Consider the following 18,424-nt stretch of genomic DNA (forward strand, 5'->3'; position numbering starts at 1 on the left):
TACAGTATGACCCAGGTCTTTTTGCCAAGCATCAATGTCTGACCTCACTAATGCCCTTGTGGCTGAATGGCCACACTCCAAAATCTAGTAGAAAGCCTTCTCAGAAGAGTGGAGGTTATTATAACAGCGAATGGGAAACTAAGTCTGGAATGGGATGTTCATATCGGTGTGATTTTCAGGTGTCAGCATACTTTTGGCCATATAGTCTAAGACAATTATGATCCCAAAGAGTCAAATGTAGACATCTTAATCTGAAAGAGCTTGCACCTGTGAGCCCATGACCCTGCTGTTGGCTCCAGGTGACCGAAGCGATGCCCATGAGGCTGGTGAAGTGAGCCTGGATCCGGCTCGTCCTGCCCGTACCATACTCGAAGCTAGGCTTCCTTGGGGCACAGCTGTGGCTGGGTGGAAGAACTCTGCAGGGAGATGAAAGAGAGGAGAGGGCGTCCTCCTGTCCCTTCTGCTGCGACTGCCGCCTCGCTCACCATCTGCTGCAGGGGCGTTCAACAAGGCAGCACATGGAAGAGCATGAAAAGGGCATGAAAAATTTCCAGCTTGATCAGTGTACAGCTCAATATCAACAATTTCCATGCAACACAACGACTGGTTTACATTACATTACTTTTGGTACATTTTAAAATTGATTTACTGTCATATTAGTATACCTTCTACCATTGTATGCACAGATTTAACACAGATGATCAACAGCACATATAAATCAGCTAAACTCAAGCTCACATGGCACACTCACTGAAATTTAAACGACCTCAATAAATGAGTTGAATTGACTTTCAATTCCTTTTTTGACTAACAAGATCAACTGTGAGCTACTGCTCACTTACGTATCCTCCAGCTCTCATTTCTATCAGAATGCAAGCGATCGAAGGAATAGGACACTTATTATGAATGTTGACTTCAACAAATAATGAACCCTGAAACAAGTAAGTAAAGAGCAGTGTCTCTCCCCAGGGATTTCAAATAGCATCCTGGTAAACTGTCATTTTGAAATAGCATTTTACTTCTTGAAATCGCGTCAAAATCCACGCTATATGTTTCGTAAATACATTCAGTCAGTAAACAGGAAGTCGATGTGGGACAGACCTGAAAACGGTAAACATGGTATAGAACCCTAAGCTGAAGCTCAGTACCGAATATCAAGCAGTTGTGATTTGTGGTTGCTGAGAAAAGTGTGATGAAAAATTTGTAAATCCACGCTATATGTTTCATAAATGCATTCATTCGGTAAACAGGAAGTCGATGTGGGACAGACCTGAAAACGGTACATACGGTACAGAACCCCAAGCTGAAGTTTGGTACCAAGTACCAAGTGGCTATGATTTATGGTTGCTGAGAAAAAGGGTGTTATGGTATGGACAGACGGAGGTTAAAAAAAAAAAACAGAATCCCGCCCCTGCTTCTTCGGAGCAGAGGTATAATAATAAATATTAATTTGTTTATTTGGGCGGCACGGTGGTGTAGTGGTTAGCGCTGTCGCCTCACAGCAAGAAGGTCCTGGGTTCGAGCCCCGGGGCCGGCGAGGGCCTTTCTGTGCGGAGTTTGCATGTTCTCCCCGTGTCCGCGTGGGTTTCCTCCGGGTGCTCCGGTTTCCCCCACAGTCCAAAGACATGCAGGTTAGGTTAACTGGTGACTCTAAATTGACCGTAGGTGTGAATGTGAGTGTGAATGGTTGTCTGTGTCTATGTGTCAGCCCTGTGATGACCTGGCGACTTGTCCAGGGTGTACCCCGCCTTTCGCCCGTAGTCAGCTGGGATAGGCTCCAGCTTGCCTGCGACCCTGTAGAAGGATAAAGCGGCTAGAGATAATGTGATGTGTGTGTGAATGTGTGAATTTGTTTATTTTCTGCACAGAAATACATCTCAGGTTGTATTAATTGCAAAAGCAGCTCTGTTTTTTGGGTTCTCCATAGATTTAACTTTTCTGGTGCTCATCTACTTCCTGTCCTCATGAGCTTGACCTGTCCATCAAAGCAACACAAAACGTGGACGTGTACAAAACAGAGAAGTGAGTTTGAATACAAGATCTGGAGTTGTATTCAGGAAAAAAAAAAAAAAGATAAAAACCACACCCTAACGAGCAGACTGAGATGAAACGGGGGGAAAAAATGGCTGTGAGAGAACAAGTGAAAAGAGGACAAGATGTCACTAAGAAATTAATCACAATCGTAAATGTCTGCTGTTGTGCAGTAAACAGCTCAATCACCTTAATGTTTAATGATGTCAAGATTTTAAGGTATTGGTTCAACTGTGATGGATTGCGGTGATTGTGTAATGAACAGAATGAGACGTGGGGTTTTAAATATTGTCTAAGCAGCAGGTTACATTTTAGATTTGTCGAAATGCTTCTCACGATGGCATGTGGGCAGTGCTTTCTGTCTGTTAAAAAAATAATTCAATAATAATGGCTGGCGTTAAGTAGTATATCAGATACAGTGGTGCTTGAAAGTTTGTGAACCCTTTAGAATTTTCGATATTTCTGCATAAATACGACCTAAAACATCATCAGATTTTCAAACAAGTCCTAAAAGTAGATAAAGAGAACCCAGTTAAACAAATGAGACAACAATATTATACTTGGTCATTTATTTATTGAGGAAAATGATCCAATATTACATACCTGTGAGTAGCAAAAGTATGTGAACCTCTAGGGTTAGCAGTTAATTTGAAGGTGAAATTAGAGTCAGGTGTTTTCAATCAGGTGTGAGTGGGCACCCTGTTTTATTTAAAGAACAGGGATCTATCAAAGTCTGATCTTCACAACACATGCTTGTGGAAGTGTATCATGGCACGGACAAAGGAGATTTCTGAGGACCTCAGAAAAAGCGTTGTTGATGCTCATCAGGCTGCAAAAGGTTACAAACCATCTCTAAAGAGTTTGGACTCCACCAATCCACAGTCAGACAGATTGTGTACAAATGGAGGAAATTCAAGACCGTTGTTACCCTCCCCAGGAGTGGTCGACCAACGAAGATCACTCCAAGAGTAAGGTGTGTAATAGTCGGCGAGGTCACAAAGGACCCCAGGGTAACTTCTAAGCAACTGAAGGCCTCTCTCACATTGGTTAATGTTCATGAGTCCACCATCAGGAGAACACTGAACAACAATGGTGTGCATGGCAGGGTTGCAAGGAGAAAGCCACTGCTCTCCAAAAAGAACGTTGCTGCTCATCTGCAGTTTGCTAAAGATCCTGTGGACAAGCCAGAAGGCTATTGGAAAAATATTTTGTGGACGGATGAGACCAAAATAGAACTTTTTGGTATAAATGAGAAGTGTTATGTTTGGAGAAAGGAAAACACTGCATTCCAGCATAAGAACCTCCCATCTGTGAAACATGGTGGTGGTAGTATCATGGTTTGGGCCTGTTTTGCTGCATCTGGGCCAGGATGGCTTGCCATCATTGATGGAACAATGAATTCTGAATTATACCAGCGAATTCTAAAGGAAAATGTCAGGGCATCTGTCCATGACAAATTAATTTCTTAGTGACATCTTGTCCTCTTTTCAAGAGAAGGTGGGTCATGCAACAAAACAACAACCCTAAACACACAAGTCGTTCTACCAAAGAACAGTTAATAAGTTAATGTTTTGGAATGGCCAAGTCAAAGTCCTGACCTTAATCCAATCGAAATGTTATGGAAGGACCTGAAGCGAGCAGTTCATGTGAGGAAACCCACCAACATCCCAGAGTTGAAGCTGTTCTGTATGGAGGAATGGGCTAAAATTCCTCCAAGCCGGTGTGCAGGACTGATCAACAGCTACCGGAAATATTTAGTTGCAGTTATTGCTGCACAAGGGGGTCACACCACATACTGAAAGCAAAGGTTCACATACTTTTGCCACTCACAGATATGTAATATTTTATCATTTTCCTCAATAAATAAATAACCAAGTATAATAGTTTTGTCTCATTTGTTTAACTGGGTTCTCTTTATCTACTTTTAGGACTTGTGTGAAACTCTGATGATGTTTTAGGTCATATTTATGCAGCAATATAGAAAATGCGAAAGGGTTCACAAACTTTCAAGCACACACTTGAAAGTCTGTGATCCCTTCCATTCAGCTAGCATGATACTGAATGAGTCAAAGATGAGGAGCTGAAAGGAATATATCTGATAGACCATGAAAAAAAAGCTAGCCAGCATTATTATTATTATTATTATACATACATATTCCTTTGGGTTGTTCAATGCATCTTTCTCTTTCAAAACTCTCTCAAAATCTTCCGTATTTAGCAAAGCAAAGCTGGCGGCCATGTTTGTTTACAAATTGTCACAGTCACTCTCTAGCATGGAAGTTTTATGTCTCTGACGTGTGACGTCATGTTGTATTGACAACCATGCAATATCGTAAACCATATTCAACTCTCATTCTCCATTGGATAGAGTGATGTAATACACATAGGATAAGCGATATGCTAACAATATTGCATGCTATAAAACCAAATGAATGAAACCTGCAGGAAGAGAATAGAATACATGTTTTTATTCCATCGAAAAAGTGTCCTTTATCTATAATAATAATAATAATAATAATAATAATAATAACAACAGATAATACATGGAATAGCACAGACGGATGGTAAGCACAGTCATAAAGGTATGTGAGATAACCCCCCCCCACACACACAGTCAATGTATTATCACACAGAGTATGTGACACAACCCACTTAGTTACAGTATAACACACGTCATTTGCCGTCAGTGACACAAAACACAACCAATGGCACATACACTGACTATATGGAGTGTGTCACTGTTGTAACATCAAATGTAGTTAGTGAGTCACCACACATACACATAGTGAGTAGAACTAAAGGCTAATGGCTCCCAAGCTGAGCGACACTAATGGACAGCCATCGGTAAGTCTAAATCCTGAGCTACAAGTTAAAATCATCCTGAATTATAGACGATCTCATGGCTTTCTCATTAATTACCCATTTTGTAGAGCTTTGTGACAGAAATGGCCATCCTGACAATTATAAATGAGGCATATCCCACCCACTGACTCGAAATTTGTTCTAATTGCCTCTGCCAACTTTATTGGAGGTTTTCATTTTCATTTGTTTGTTTGTTCCCAATGTAACTCAAAAATTAATGAACCAATTTAGAAGAAATTTGGAAGAAAGTTGAGCCATGGACCAAGGAACAATGGATTAGATTTTGATGCAAATACCGTTCAAAAGTTTGGGGTCACTTTGAAATGTCCTTATTTTTGAAAGAAAAGCACTGTTTTTTTCAATGAAGATCACTTTAAACTAATCAGAAATCCACTCTATACATTGCTAATGTGGTAAATGACTATTCTAGCTGCAAATGTCTGGTTTTTGGTGCAATATCTCCATAGGTGTATAGAGGCCCATTTCCAGCAACTCTCACTCCAGTGTTCTAATGGTACAATGTGTTTGCTCATTGCCTCAGAAGGCTAATGGATGATTAGAAAACCCTTGTACAATCATGTTAGCACAGCTGAAAACAGTTGAGCTCTTTAGAGAAGCTATAAAACTGACCTTCCATTGAGCTGATATAGGCTACATCCACACGACAACGGCAACGAGATGTTATTTAAAAAAATATCGTGTCCAAATGGGCAATAATCAGTAAAATATCAGGTCCATATAGCAACGCAACGCTTGCTGAAAACGATGCAATACACATGCCACACCTCTAGGGGCACTGTAAGACGGTCCCTTCGGAGACACCAGAACAATAGAAGTAGTAAGGACGCATGTGCATAAACTATTATGCGCGAGACTTCATATTAGCCATAAAGTCAGGAAAATCTGTTCGTAAAATTACATTATAATGACCAAATACAATGAAAAGTATTTTTCCAGTCTCACCTGTGAAAGGTAATCCCATGTGATCTCGTTTGGACGGCAAACCTGTTGGTACAGTTAAACGCAGCTAATCTTTATTCTCCGCTTTGACCTCTCCAATATGGCGGCAAGGATGACGTATGATTCTATGCGGAAGGCGGCGTCTTTAATGGTCCGGAATAAATTGAATACTACATGTTGATGGATTAATTTGTTGTTTCTCACCTGTGAAAGGTAATCCCATGTGATCTCGTTTGGACGGTAAACCTGTTGGTACAGTTAAAGGCAGCACATGAATCTTTATTCTCCGCTTTGACCTATCCAATATGGCGGCAAGGATGACGTACGATTCTACGCGGAAGGCGGCGTCTTTAATGGTCCGGAATAAATTGAATGCTACACTATTACACGTTGATGGATTAATTTGCTCCTCTACGCCCTTTTTGAGGAATGTATTGTCGGACTTAAATCAACATCTGAAGAGGTGAGATCGCTCCTTTTTTTCCCGTATTTTTGCTGGCGGGATTGACTCTGCCCTAAGGGCAGAGTCTCTCTCTCTCTCTCTCTCTCTCACTTTGCACCATTACACAATAAATATTCACAGTGAAAATATTTTGTAAGCGCGTTTCATGAACCAAGTTATAGGATTTGTTGACAACTCGCATCGCATCGCAATGAGAAGATCATTGGCACTAATGGTGTTAAGAATCAGACCATTTCATAAATGAATATTTTGCTGTAGAGCTGCAGTGTTTGTACAATTGCATGTTTTTGCTTCACTATTACTGTCACTATTCTGCTTCTTACATTACTACTGTGAACTAACACTGAACATAATAATAATAATAATAATAATATCCAAGCTCGTGTTTCACTCTCACTAATGCTCTGTAAGGCTTTTTCCTGGTGATATTCGTTACACTTCTACCCGGCGTGAAGCACTCACAGTCATGTGGTTGTGACGTCATCGTAAACAAATCCATTCTACTCATCCAGACGACTTTACAACGGCAACGTTGCCAGATCTTTCCACTCTGGAACCCGTTCTCAAAAAGATTGCGTTTTGGGCATCCAAAACGCCGGTGCCGTGTGGACGCCAGGCCTAAACGATAAGCAATTGTATCGGAGTCACCTGAATCCATTGCCGTGTGGACAGGGCCTGAGTTTCTGGAGCATCACATTTGTGGGGTCGATTAAATGCTCAAAATGGCCAGAAAAACGTTTTGACTATATTTTCTATTCATTTTACAACTTATGGTGGCAAATAAAAGTGTGACTTTTCATGGAAAACACAAAATTGTCTGGGTGACCCCAAACTTTTGAACGGTAGTGTATATGGATTCAGAATCCAGATATATGTATGCGGATCCAAGATTTTTTTGTCTCTTCCCAACGTAACTCAAAAAGTAGTGAACAGATTTTGATGGAATTTGAAGGAAAGGTGACATATTGGCCAAGGAACAATGGATTAGATTTTGATGCAAATCTGGATATGTATATGGATTCAGGATCCAGATATGTATGCGGATCCAAGATTTTTTTGTCTCTTCCCAACGTAACTCAAAAAGTAGTGAACGGATTTTGATGAAATTTGGAGGAAACATGACCCATTTGCCAAGGAACAATGGCTTAGATTTTGATGCAAATCTGGATATGTATATGGATTCAGGATCCAGATATGTTTGCAGATCCAAGATTTTTTTTTTGTCTTTTTCCAATGTAACTCACAAAGTAGTGAACGGATTTTGATGCAATTTGGAGGAAAGGTGACCCATGGGCCAAGGAACAATTGAATAGATTTTGATGCAAATCCAGATTTGTATGTAAACATAGTAAACATCTTGATATTCTAATATGTGGCTTGGTGGAGGTACAGTATGCATCCTCCTGCTATTATGTCAGCTGTGTCTCTATTCACCTCATTATGCGAGTGCAAGTATATTTAATGCCATGACTTTCTGCATAACTAATCACCTCTCGTGCATGAATAAGCATCAGTCTTAGGTTCTTATTTTTTTAACACTTCACAAGATCACCATTACAACAACACAGTAGTGCATTCACATCATGTCAGAATTAATTAATGTTAATTACAAGCTGCAGGCTTGTAAAAAGCCTTTACGACATCACTGAGTTCAAAGTCAACAGGTAGAATGTGAAATTTGCTAAAAGCTTCTACTTGGCAGCATTTTAAATAAACACGCCTGAAAAAATTGGCAGCGAGTTCCACAGTTAAAGTAGTTAGGCCTGTAAAACATTCCCATTTTTCATGTACAATCACGGAATGCATAAATAACTTGAGATGCATTTCTCAAAAAAAAAAAAAAAGCACAACAGTGTCGTTACTAGATATGACACTTGTGATGATTGTTAGGTTGTGGTTGGGTGGTTACAATGGTGTTGCCAGGTGGTTGCTTACTAGGTGGTTGCTCGGGTGTTCGTATGGCATTCCTAATAAAGTAGAAAGTTCAATTCCAAGGAGATATTAATGTTTATTTAGTATTTATGGAAGAGGAATGTGGGAACAGCTTTCAGGGCAGATCACTGTGCAGTTTCTTGGTAATAAGCTGCATTTTTACTTGATTTTTCCAATAACAACACACCCTAACTTTCTGGTTACCAGCACAGATGCTTAACCACTCAGCCTCTACAGCCCTGAATGGCAAGATTTCCATGAATGGTTCAATTAACACCCACATACACTACATGACCAAAATGTTTTGGACACCTGATGAACAAACCCTTATGTGATTCTTGCCCAAACCTTTTGAAGCACAAAATTGTATAAACTGACTTTGTATGCTGTAGCATTTCAATTTCCATCCACAGGAATTAAGGGGCACTGGAAATGGGCCTTCCAAGTGAGTACAAAGACGTTTAAAAGCTAAAAAACTTTGTTGATATCAGTCGGATTTCCAACTTTCAGAAATATAGACAGCTACTGCATTAGTATTCAAGATGTCAAACTTAATATAGGCCAAAAGAAGACATAGTGTACATTTAAAAGACAAACCAAACCAAAATAGACCAATTACATATACAATATAAGATTAAAATATGAATCAATTAATTTAAGTCAGACCAGACTGGCACAGTAATGGACATCATGGAGGTCTCTGATGAGTCAGCACTTTGTGGATTTTGTGGATCAAGGATATTCAAATTCGCTCTCAGAAGACTCAGATAGTCCAGTATAGATTCAGCTCATCATGGTATATTTTTGAAGGGATATGATTAGAGGTTTTATTAAAATTGGATCTAAACTCTGACAGATCTTTGCATTTCCAGCCAGGGGTGCCATTAGTGACTTTGTTGCTTAATTTGGTGACCTTTTGACCCCTTGAGTGTCTTTATTTGTTTTAAAAATGTCTCTGGGCACATCTAAACACTTCCTGAGCAGATGTTAGTTACTGTCCTAAACTCGCTATGGCTCTCCAGCTGCTGGCTCTATGATTTGGTCAAATCATCACATGTGTGAAGGCTAACTGAGTTCACTTTGTGCAAGCGAACATTCCCAACAAGAAGTTACTGATCTCTATTGTTCCTAATGACCAATCACTGATGACTATATTTCCCAACAGGGAATCACTGGTCATCATTGTTCCCGATGAACAATCACTGATCAAATTTGTTCCCAATGAACAATTCTTGATCACTATTGTTCCAAAGGACCAACCACTGATCACAATTGTTCCCAATGACCAATTGCTGCTTGTGATCATTCCAACTCACCAAAAAATCACTGATCACCATTGTTACCTCCAACCAATCACTGATCACCATTTCTCCCACCCACCAATCACTGATCGCCACTGTTCCCACCAACCAATTACTTGACCACCACTGTCACCACCAACCAATCACTGAACACCATTGTTCCCACTCAGCAATCACTGATTGCCACTTTTCCCACCAAACAACTACTGACCACCATTGTTCCCACCAACCAATCACTGATAACCACTGTCACCACCAATCAATCACTGATCACCATTGTCACCACCAACCAATCACTGATCACCACTGTTCCCACCAACCAATCACTGATCGCCACTATCACCACCAACCAATCACTGATCACCATTGTTCCCACCAACCAATCACTGATAACCACTGTCACCACCAATCAATCACTGATCACCATTGTCACCATCAACCAATCACTGATCACCACTGTTCCCATCAACCAATCACTGATCGCCACTATCACCACCAACCAATCACTGATCACCATTGTCACCACCAACCAATCACTGATCACCATTGTCACCACCAACCAATCATTGATCACCACTGTTCCCACCAACCAATTACTTGACCACCATTGTTCCCACCAACCAATTACTTGACCACCATTGTTCCCACCAACCAATTACTTGACCACCATTGTTCCCACCAACCAATCACTGATCACCATTGTCACCACCAAACAATTACTGACCACCACTGTTCCCACCAACCAATTACTTGATCACCATTGTTCCCACCAGCCAGTCACTGATCACCATTGTCACCACCAAACAATTACTGACCATGATTGTTCCTACCAACCAATCACTGATCGCCATTGTTCCCACAACCAATCACTGGTCACCATTGTTCCCACCAACCAATCACTGATCACCACTGTTCCCACTAATCAATTACTGATCACCATTATCACCACCAACCAATCACTGGTCACCATTGTTCCCACTAACCAATTACTTGACCACCATTGTTCCCACCAACCAATCACTGATCACCATTGTCACCACCAAACAATCACTGATCACCATTGTTCCCACCAACCAATCACTGATTACCATTGTTCCCACCAACCAATCACTGATCGCCATTGTCACCACCAAACAATCACTGATCACCATTGTCACCACCAAACAATCACTGATCACCATTGTTCCCACCAACCAATCACTGATTACCATTGTTCCCACCAACCAATCACTGATCACCATTGTCACCACCAAACAATCACTGATCACCATTGTCACCACCAAACAATCACTGATCACCATTGTTCCCTCCAACCAATCACTGGTCACCATTGTTCCCACCAACCAATCACTGGTCAGCATTGTTCCCACCAATCAATCACTGATCACCACTGTTCTCACCAACCAATCACTGATCACCGCTGTTCCCACCAATCAATTACTGATCACCATTATCACCACCAACCAATCACTGGTCACCATTGTTCCCACCAACCAGTCACTGATCACCATTGTCACCACCAACCAATGACTGACCACGATTGTTCCCGCCAACCAATCACTGATCACCATTGTTCCCACCAACCAATCACTGGTCACCATTGTTCCCACCAACCAATCACTTGTTAGCATTGTTCCCACCAATCAATCACTGATCACCACTGTTCCCACCAACCAATCCCTGATCACTGCTGTTCCCACCAATCAATTACTGATCACCATTGTCACCACCAACCAATCACTGATCACCATTGTTCCCACCAACCAGTCACTGATAACTTGTTTTTTTCCATCTGTTCTTTATTTTAACTTTTCTTGTCTACATTTGAAACTAGTAAAAGAAATGATTCCATCTATTACTATTTCCATTGCATCTATTCCCTGTTGACACTAGACTACTTTTGTCGGCATTTTTCAAAGAAATTACAGTGTTTTGCAAAACACTCATCTGTGGAGCAATGACCAAAGACTTTTCAATGAAAGGAGTCTGCTAACCTGGATTATGAGCTGGCACATACTGATATGCTGATTCATGTTGCTTTTCAAGGCCTGCAGTAGGAAGCCCGGCCCCACTCTCACTCCCCATGCTGGAAGCTCGAGTCTTGGGATGAGACCCCCTGCACTCTGCCGGTGTGGCCTGAAGCTCTTCTAAGCTCTGACAGGTACTGCTTCCTCTCTTCTCCTGAAAATAGAGCCAGCATTGCTGTGTCAGTATGTATGTTATCATTTGGCAAAATCAGCATTCAGAACTGCTAGACGAAAAGGTTCGGCATAGTAATTTTACTGAAAAATTATGACCATTACAATTGTTAATTCTCTACTTAGATGTGCAGTCAGCCATGGGTCATGACCTAGCCATATCATACCCCCATCAGCATTATGTAAAGATTGAGCCATATGGTAATCTGCATACCAACTATGAGCCTTTGGGGTTTCCTGAAGGCAGTTTATGGCAAATTAAACACTGTTTTACAAAAGACCATATTGTTATTCGGTGCCTGTTCGCCTGACACCAATACATCAGGATTTGAGCACTATTTTTCTTGCATTACAGTAGAAATGAACCTATAATGCATTTTTAAAGACCTTCCCGTTCTAACTGGGTCAAAATGCTACACCATTCGGCAATTCAACATTTAGATTAGATTAGATAAAACTTTATTGATCCCTTTGGGAGGGTTCCCTCAGGGAAATTAAGATTCCAGCAGCATCATTACAGATAAACAGAGAAAAGAAATAGAGGAAAACTTTTAGATAAATTAAAATAAATTAAGCATTTACAAATGCAAATATAAAAAGAATAAGATATGGGGAAGAGAGGAAGGGGGGAGAGGAGGGGGGAGGAGGAAAAAAAATTGCACTTTATATTGCACATTATATTGCACATTGTCCGGTATTGCTTATTGTTAGGCTAGGCTACTGCTCCTTCCCGTCCTCTGTCCTCCTGTTACCCCTCCTCCCCCCCAGAGAGGAGTTGTACAGTCTGATGGCGTGAGGGACAAAGGAGTTTTTGAGTCTGTTCATCCTGCACTTGGAAAGGAGCATTCTGTCACTGAACAGCAGTGGCGGCTGGTAGTCTTTCAAACAGGGGAGGCTGGCCGGTTACGATATTTCCAGATTTTAAAAGAAAAAAGAAAAAACACATCAATTTTGCCCATACTCTTGCCTCTGATCTGGCTGATTGTTGGCAGGGTCACAAACTGTGAAATAACAGGTTCTTTTGGCCCATTAGCCTACTGTCCAATATACATGATGGTGGTGTTGGGGGGGAGGGGTAATATTTTAACATTTTATATTTTAAAATTGTGGCATGTTGTTTAAAAATTGATCATTATTGAAAGCAGCTCTTTGTCAGGAACCTCAGCAGTAACAGCAGAGTGTTCTGGAATAGGCACAAGCACTGACCTTGGGGAGCCAAACATAGAGCTGGGTGCCACACATTTCATTCAATGACACTTTCCCTATATTTTACTTATTTTGACTGAGAAATGTTTTATTGACAATTTTGATAACCCTTCACTTTTAATCCAGGTCTGTAGTGTGAAATGTTCTCGGCTGTGTTTTTGTTTAAAAAATGTTTTCCAAATTGTAGCTGTGTTTAATTCATATCCAGAAAAAAATATATTCCAATATAATATACTCAGCATAAACATTTTAAATAGATTCTATATTTTTGGTCCATCCATGACATATTACTAAAGTAGCCTATTTACTGTTGTTGATGTGGGTCACTTGCTGTTAGCCAATTCACTTTCTCGTACCAGGAGAGCTGAAAGGAACAAGTATTTATTCCCTACCTTTTTCACCAAGTCAATTTGAGGCGTTGGTCTACCCTGCTCTTTAATTTTAATTTTTTCCTTGAAAGGAAGACTGGCAAATGGCTTCGCCAAAATTAAATCAGCAATGCTCGGCATCCGTACGCAGCTTTCTTGCTAGCTGACTAGCCCCCTCAAGTTCAAGTTCAGTCACTCAAATAAACGAAATTTCTGGAACTAAGATAGCAAACTTGACAACACTATATTTACACTTTATTTACAATGAAAATATATACAAACTAAAAAAGCTGGTAGAAACCGTATGTAATGAATGAAATCGAAATGTAAGCTGATCTCTTACAATACACCACAGCACTTGCGAATGCGCATGGGACTGAACTGAAATTCACTGCTGCCTGTCTATATTTGAAATGAGCTGTCAATCAAAGAAAATATCCGGCCGCTTTCACCAATCACCAGTCTCCTCGCGGAAAGCTTTGCCATGTCCCTCCCACTATGAGGCTGGGAGTCCGTGGGAGTCCGTGGGCGGGCGTTTTCGCAGTATTTGTCCAATAATCGTCTTGCATTTTGATATTGAAAAGCGCATAGCTCCCAAATGCCATTGAAGTCCACTGAGGCTGGGCTGCATCACGCTGTCACGAGGGGGAAAAACTCACGCACACATTAGGCGAACTGGGGAAAATTATAACAGAATGATTTCGCACTGTAGTTGGGTTGAGCACATATATTTCTATGATTCTGGATCTGAAATAGCAATGTTATAAGGTCAGATATAACATAAGCCTAGCACAATTCATCCTACACGATGTTCGTCATTTTTAGAGGGGCTGAGCCTCCCTCGTTGTCTTAGAGCAATCGCCCATGCTGAACAGGCTCCTCTGGTTGCTGATGACGGTGTGCAGAGGGTGACTGGCATCGTCCATGATGTTCAATAGTTTGTCCATAGACCTCTTCTCTGCCACTGTCACCAAAGAGTCCAGCTTCATGCCAACCACAGAGCTGGCTTGCCTGATCAGTTTGTCCAGCCTGGATGTGTCCTTCTTGGATGTGCTGCCCCCCCAGCACACCACAGTGTAAAACAGGACACTGGCCACCACAGACTGATAGAACATCCACAGGAGTTTCCTGCAGATGTTAAAGGACCGCAGCCTCCTAAGGAAGTATAGCCTGCTCTGTCCCTTCCTGTATAAGTGATTGGTGTTGCAAATCAGGTCCAGCTTGCTGTCCAGCCACAGCCCGAGGTACTTGTCGGAATCCACAGCCTCCACCTCGACTCCCTCGATCAGAACTGGTCATGACCTTGGTCTGGACCTCCCAAAGTCAATGACCAGCTCCTTGGTCTTTGAGGTGTTGAGCTGCAGATGGTTCTTGTTGCACCACACAGCAAAGTCCCTCACCAGGCTCCTATACTCCTCCTCTCTGTCATCACTGATACACCCAACGATGGCTGTGTCATCGGCAAACTTCTGAATGTGACACAGCTCCGAGTTGTAGCAGAAGTCCGTGGTGTACAGGGTGAAGAGAAGAGGGGCCAGCACTGTGCCCTGGGGTGCTCCGGTGCTGCTAATCACAGTGTCAGATGTGATGTCCTTCAGCCTGACGTACTGTGGTCTGTCAGTGAGGTAGCTGGAGATCCAGGTGACCAGGCAGGGGTCCACTCGCATCCTGTTCAGTTTGTCCTGAAGCAATAGGGGCTGGATGGTGTTGAAGGCACTCGAGAAGTCCAAGAAGAGGATCCTCACTGTGCCATTCCCCTTATCCAGATGCGAGTGGGCTCGGTGTAGCAGGTAGAGGATGGCGTCTTCCACACCAACACTTGCCTGGTACGCAAACTGCAGACAGTCCTGGGCATGTTGTACCTGGGGTCTGAGGAGGCTGAGGAAGAGCCGCTCCAATGTCTTCATCAGATGTGAAGTGAGTGCCACCGGTTGGAAGTCGTTCAGCTCGCTGGGCCAATTCTTTTTGGGAACTGGAATGATACATGATGTCTTCCAGAGGGTGGGCACTCTCCCCAACTGCAGGCTAAGGTTGAAGATGCGCTGGAGTGGTTCACCCAGTTCAGCAGCACAGGTCTTCAGTAGTCGGGGACACACCTTGTCCGGGCCTGCTGCTTTCCTGGGGTGAAGCTTCCTCAGTTGACCTCTGACCTGGTCTGCAGTAATGCATGGAGGAGTCTGTGTTGAGGTGGGGGAGGAGGGGGCTGCTGTGATGACTGGGGGGAGGTGTGTTGAGGGAAGAAGGAGAGATGGCTGCAGTGAGGGAGAGGGTGGGGGGGGGCGTGGGCTGGTTGAACCGATTGAAGAAGTCATTCAACTCATTCGCCCTCTCCACTGTCCCCTCAACGACTCTGGTCTTTGTATTGTGGCCTGTGATGGTTTTCACACCTTCCCAGACCCCCCTCATGCTGTTCTCCTTCAGCTTCTGCTCCACCTTTCTCCTGTAGCTGTCAGCTTCCCTCACGCAGCGTTTTCCCTCCTGCTGTGCTGCGTTCATTGCCTCCCTATAGAAAGCGTGCACATGACGTCACGAGGTCACGTGATATTTGTTTATCTGCCATCTTGGACAGCAAGGCCGTGCATAGAACTTAGGCCAAGTTTACATTAGACCGTATCTGTCTCGTTTTCTTCGCGGATGCACTGTCCGTTTACATTAAACCACCTGGAAACGCCGGGAAACGGGAATCCGCCAGGGTCCACGTATTCAATCTAGATCGTGTCTGGTCCGGTGCTGTGTAAACATTGAGAATACGCGGATACGCTGTGCTGAGCTCTAGCTGGCGTCGTCATTGGACAACGTCACTGTGACATCCACCTTCCTGATTCACTGGCGTTGGTCATGTGACGCGACTGCTGAAAAACGACGCGGACTTCCGCCTTGTATCACCTTTCATTAAAGAGTATAAAAGTATGAAAATACTGCAAATACTGATGCAAATACTGCTCATTGTGTAGTTATGATTGTCTTTAGGCTTGCCATCCTTCCACTTGCAAGTGGTAAGTGATATGCACTGGGATCACACACACAGCGACTCAGTCCCGAATCATGGCTCATGCACTTCACTTGCGTGCTCTGTGAGCTGCGCAGGGCCGGAGTGCGCACCCTCCAGAGGGCACTCGCTGTTCAGGGCGGAGTGATTTGGAGCGCAGGATGCCTGCGGAGCTGAGCATATCCATGTATTGGTGTTGCTGTGTGCACGCGAATCGTGTATTGGTGTTGCTGTGTGCACACTAATCGTTTTAAAAACGTTAATCTGATGATCCGCTGATACGGTCTAATGTAAACTTGGCCTTAGACGAACCTGTTCTAATTATCAAGTGTGTGGGAGTAGATCTTTTGAGAATGGTTATATCTTGTTCAGCATTTGGTTGTACCAATAGACAGGGCCAAAAGGAGGGCCTGTCATTTTATAGATTCCCCGCAGACGAGGAGAGATGCGCAAAATGGGTGTCCGCTGTGCGAAGAGAAAACTGGTATCCCAGTTCTACCAGCCGAATTTGTAGTGAACACTTCATATCAGATAGGTGTAATCTTCTAATTCAATACTCCTAGTACATCTGTTAAGTTGATTTTCGGATTGAATGATAACTGCATACTTAGAAACTAGACAGAACAGTGTTTGTGGCCATCAGTCCGCTTGATCTCTAACGTTTAAAATGGCTATGCCTAGCCCTACTACCCTGGCCTAGTCTATGACAATGTTTTATCTTTTTGGCTCATATATGCCTTTGAAAGGCCAATCCATAGTAGGGATGGCGAAAACTAAAAAAAATCTTGACCGACCACCGAGCCTCATTAGCCGGTTAAAGTCGGTTAACCTATGAGTTTAAACAGGGATGCAAACGGCGCGCCTTTTGGCGGATGCTGACTTTTTCACGGCTGAATCGTGCAGATCCGATTTTTTTTTTTTAGGGGGGGCGTTGGAGTGTCTGAATAATTTCATCAGAGTAAATTCTGTATTAAAATTACTAAATAAGCAAATGCCGTTACAGTCCATGAAGCATAGGAAGTATGAGAAGAAAACAGTAAATCAGAAAGCTGCGCACGTTTTCGCGGAAGCTGCGCAAATGTGCGCAGCTTTCTGATTTACTGTTTTCTTCTCATATCTGGAACTGAGTTTAGATTTCGAACATTCTTACGATAAAACATCCTGCATAGTCTCTTTATGATAAACATCTTAATGCCACTTACCCGTGAGGTTATCAAGTAGACATTCTTCTTCGGAACCTTCCAGAGGTATAGTTGGGATACCCATCCCGCAACAAAATATTTATAAGCTTCCAGGCTCTTGTAAGCTTTGAGGGCTTTGCCAGTGTAACACGATTCACGATTAACAAGAAAATTGTAAATGTCGTGGTAGGCCAGATCGGGCAAATCGCCGGCACCGCAGCTCCGACTTTCCCTGAACAAGGATTGCCGCAAGTCGTACGGATCTGCAATCCCCAACCTGGAACACTTTTCCATGTAACGCTGCCTCACGTCACCTTCAAGATGCTGAACAAACTTAGACAAGTAATCGCGCGATGTAGATGGGGTATTTTCCGAATTTTCTTGGGGATTACTCCCTGGATCCATTACGCTCGCGCAAAGTAAACAATCCTGATGCCGTCCAATATGGCGGAGTACACACATGCGGGTCACGTGACTGCACATCCTCTATCCCTGCTCCTGAAGGCGGCCTTCTTCCTGTTGAGGACAGCTTTGACTTCCTGTGTTACCCATGGCTTGTTATTAGGGTAAAACCATACAGTCTTAGCGGGGGAGACCATGTCGTTGATTTCAATGTATCAATAATGATTTAAGGAGAAAAAATAAATAAATAAATAAATAAATAAATAAATAAAAAGCAGCTATGGGAGCTACTGGGTCCATCTGATTCTCCGTGTTATGCAGCGGATATTAAATTAGCAGCAATTCAGTAAAAGGAAGATCATCAAAGCGAGCCTGAAGAAATGTGACAATCAGCATCACCACCTGGCTGATGTGCCCAAAAGCTCAAATAATAGACCAGTGTGAGAACACTGATTAGATAATTCAGTCATTACACATGCACTGATTAGTTCATCAGGTACTAAAGCATGTAAATTCAGATTACTTGGGCAA

At 42.6% G+C, this 18,424-nt stretch overlaps 1 protein-coding gene across 1 annotated transcript in view; it reads right to left on the bottom strand.

Annotated features, from left to right (window-relative positions):
• The window catches only part of cacna1ia (calcium voltage-gated channel subunit alpha1 Ia), a 431,086-nt gene that overhangs the window by 1,333 nt on the left and 411,329 nt on the right, over positions 1–18,424 (bottom strand). Inside the window, exons 34-35 of the mRNA XM_060918817.1 lie at positions 11,544–11,730; positions 268–488 (exon numbers count right to left, since the gene is read on the bottom strand). Of these exons, the coding sequence (XP_060774800.1) occupies positions 268–488; positions 11,544–11,730 (408 nt within the window). The remainder of the gene's footprint in view (positions 1–267; positions 489–11,543; positions 11,731–18,424) is intronic.

Source organism: Neoarius graeffei, chromosome 4, assembly GCF_027579695.1.
Source record: "Neoarius graeffei isolate fNeoGra1 chromosome 4, fNeoGra1.pri, whole genome shotgun sequence".
NCBI lineage: Eukaryota > Metazoa > Chordata > Actinopteri > Siluriformes > Ariidae > Neoarius > Neoarius graeffei.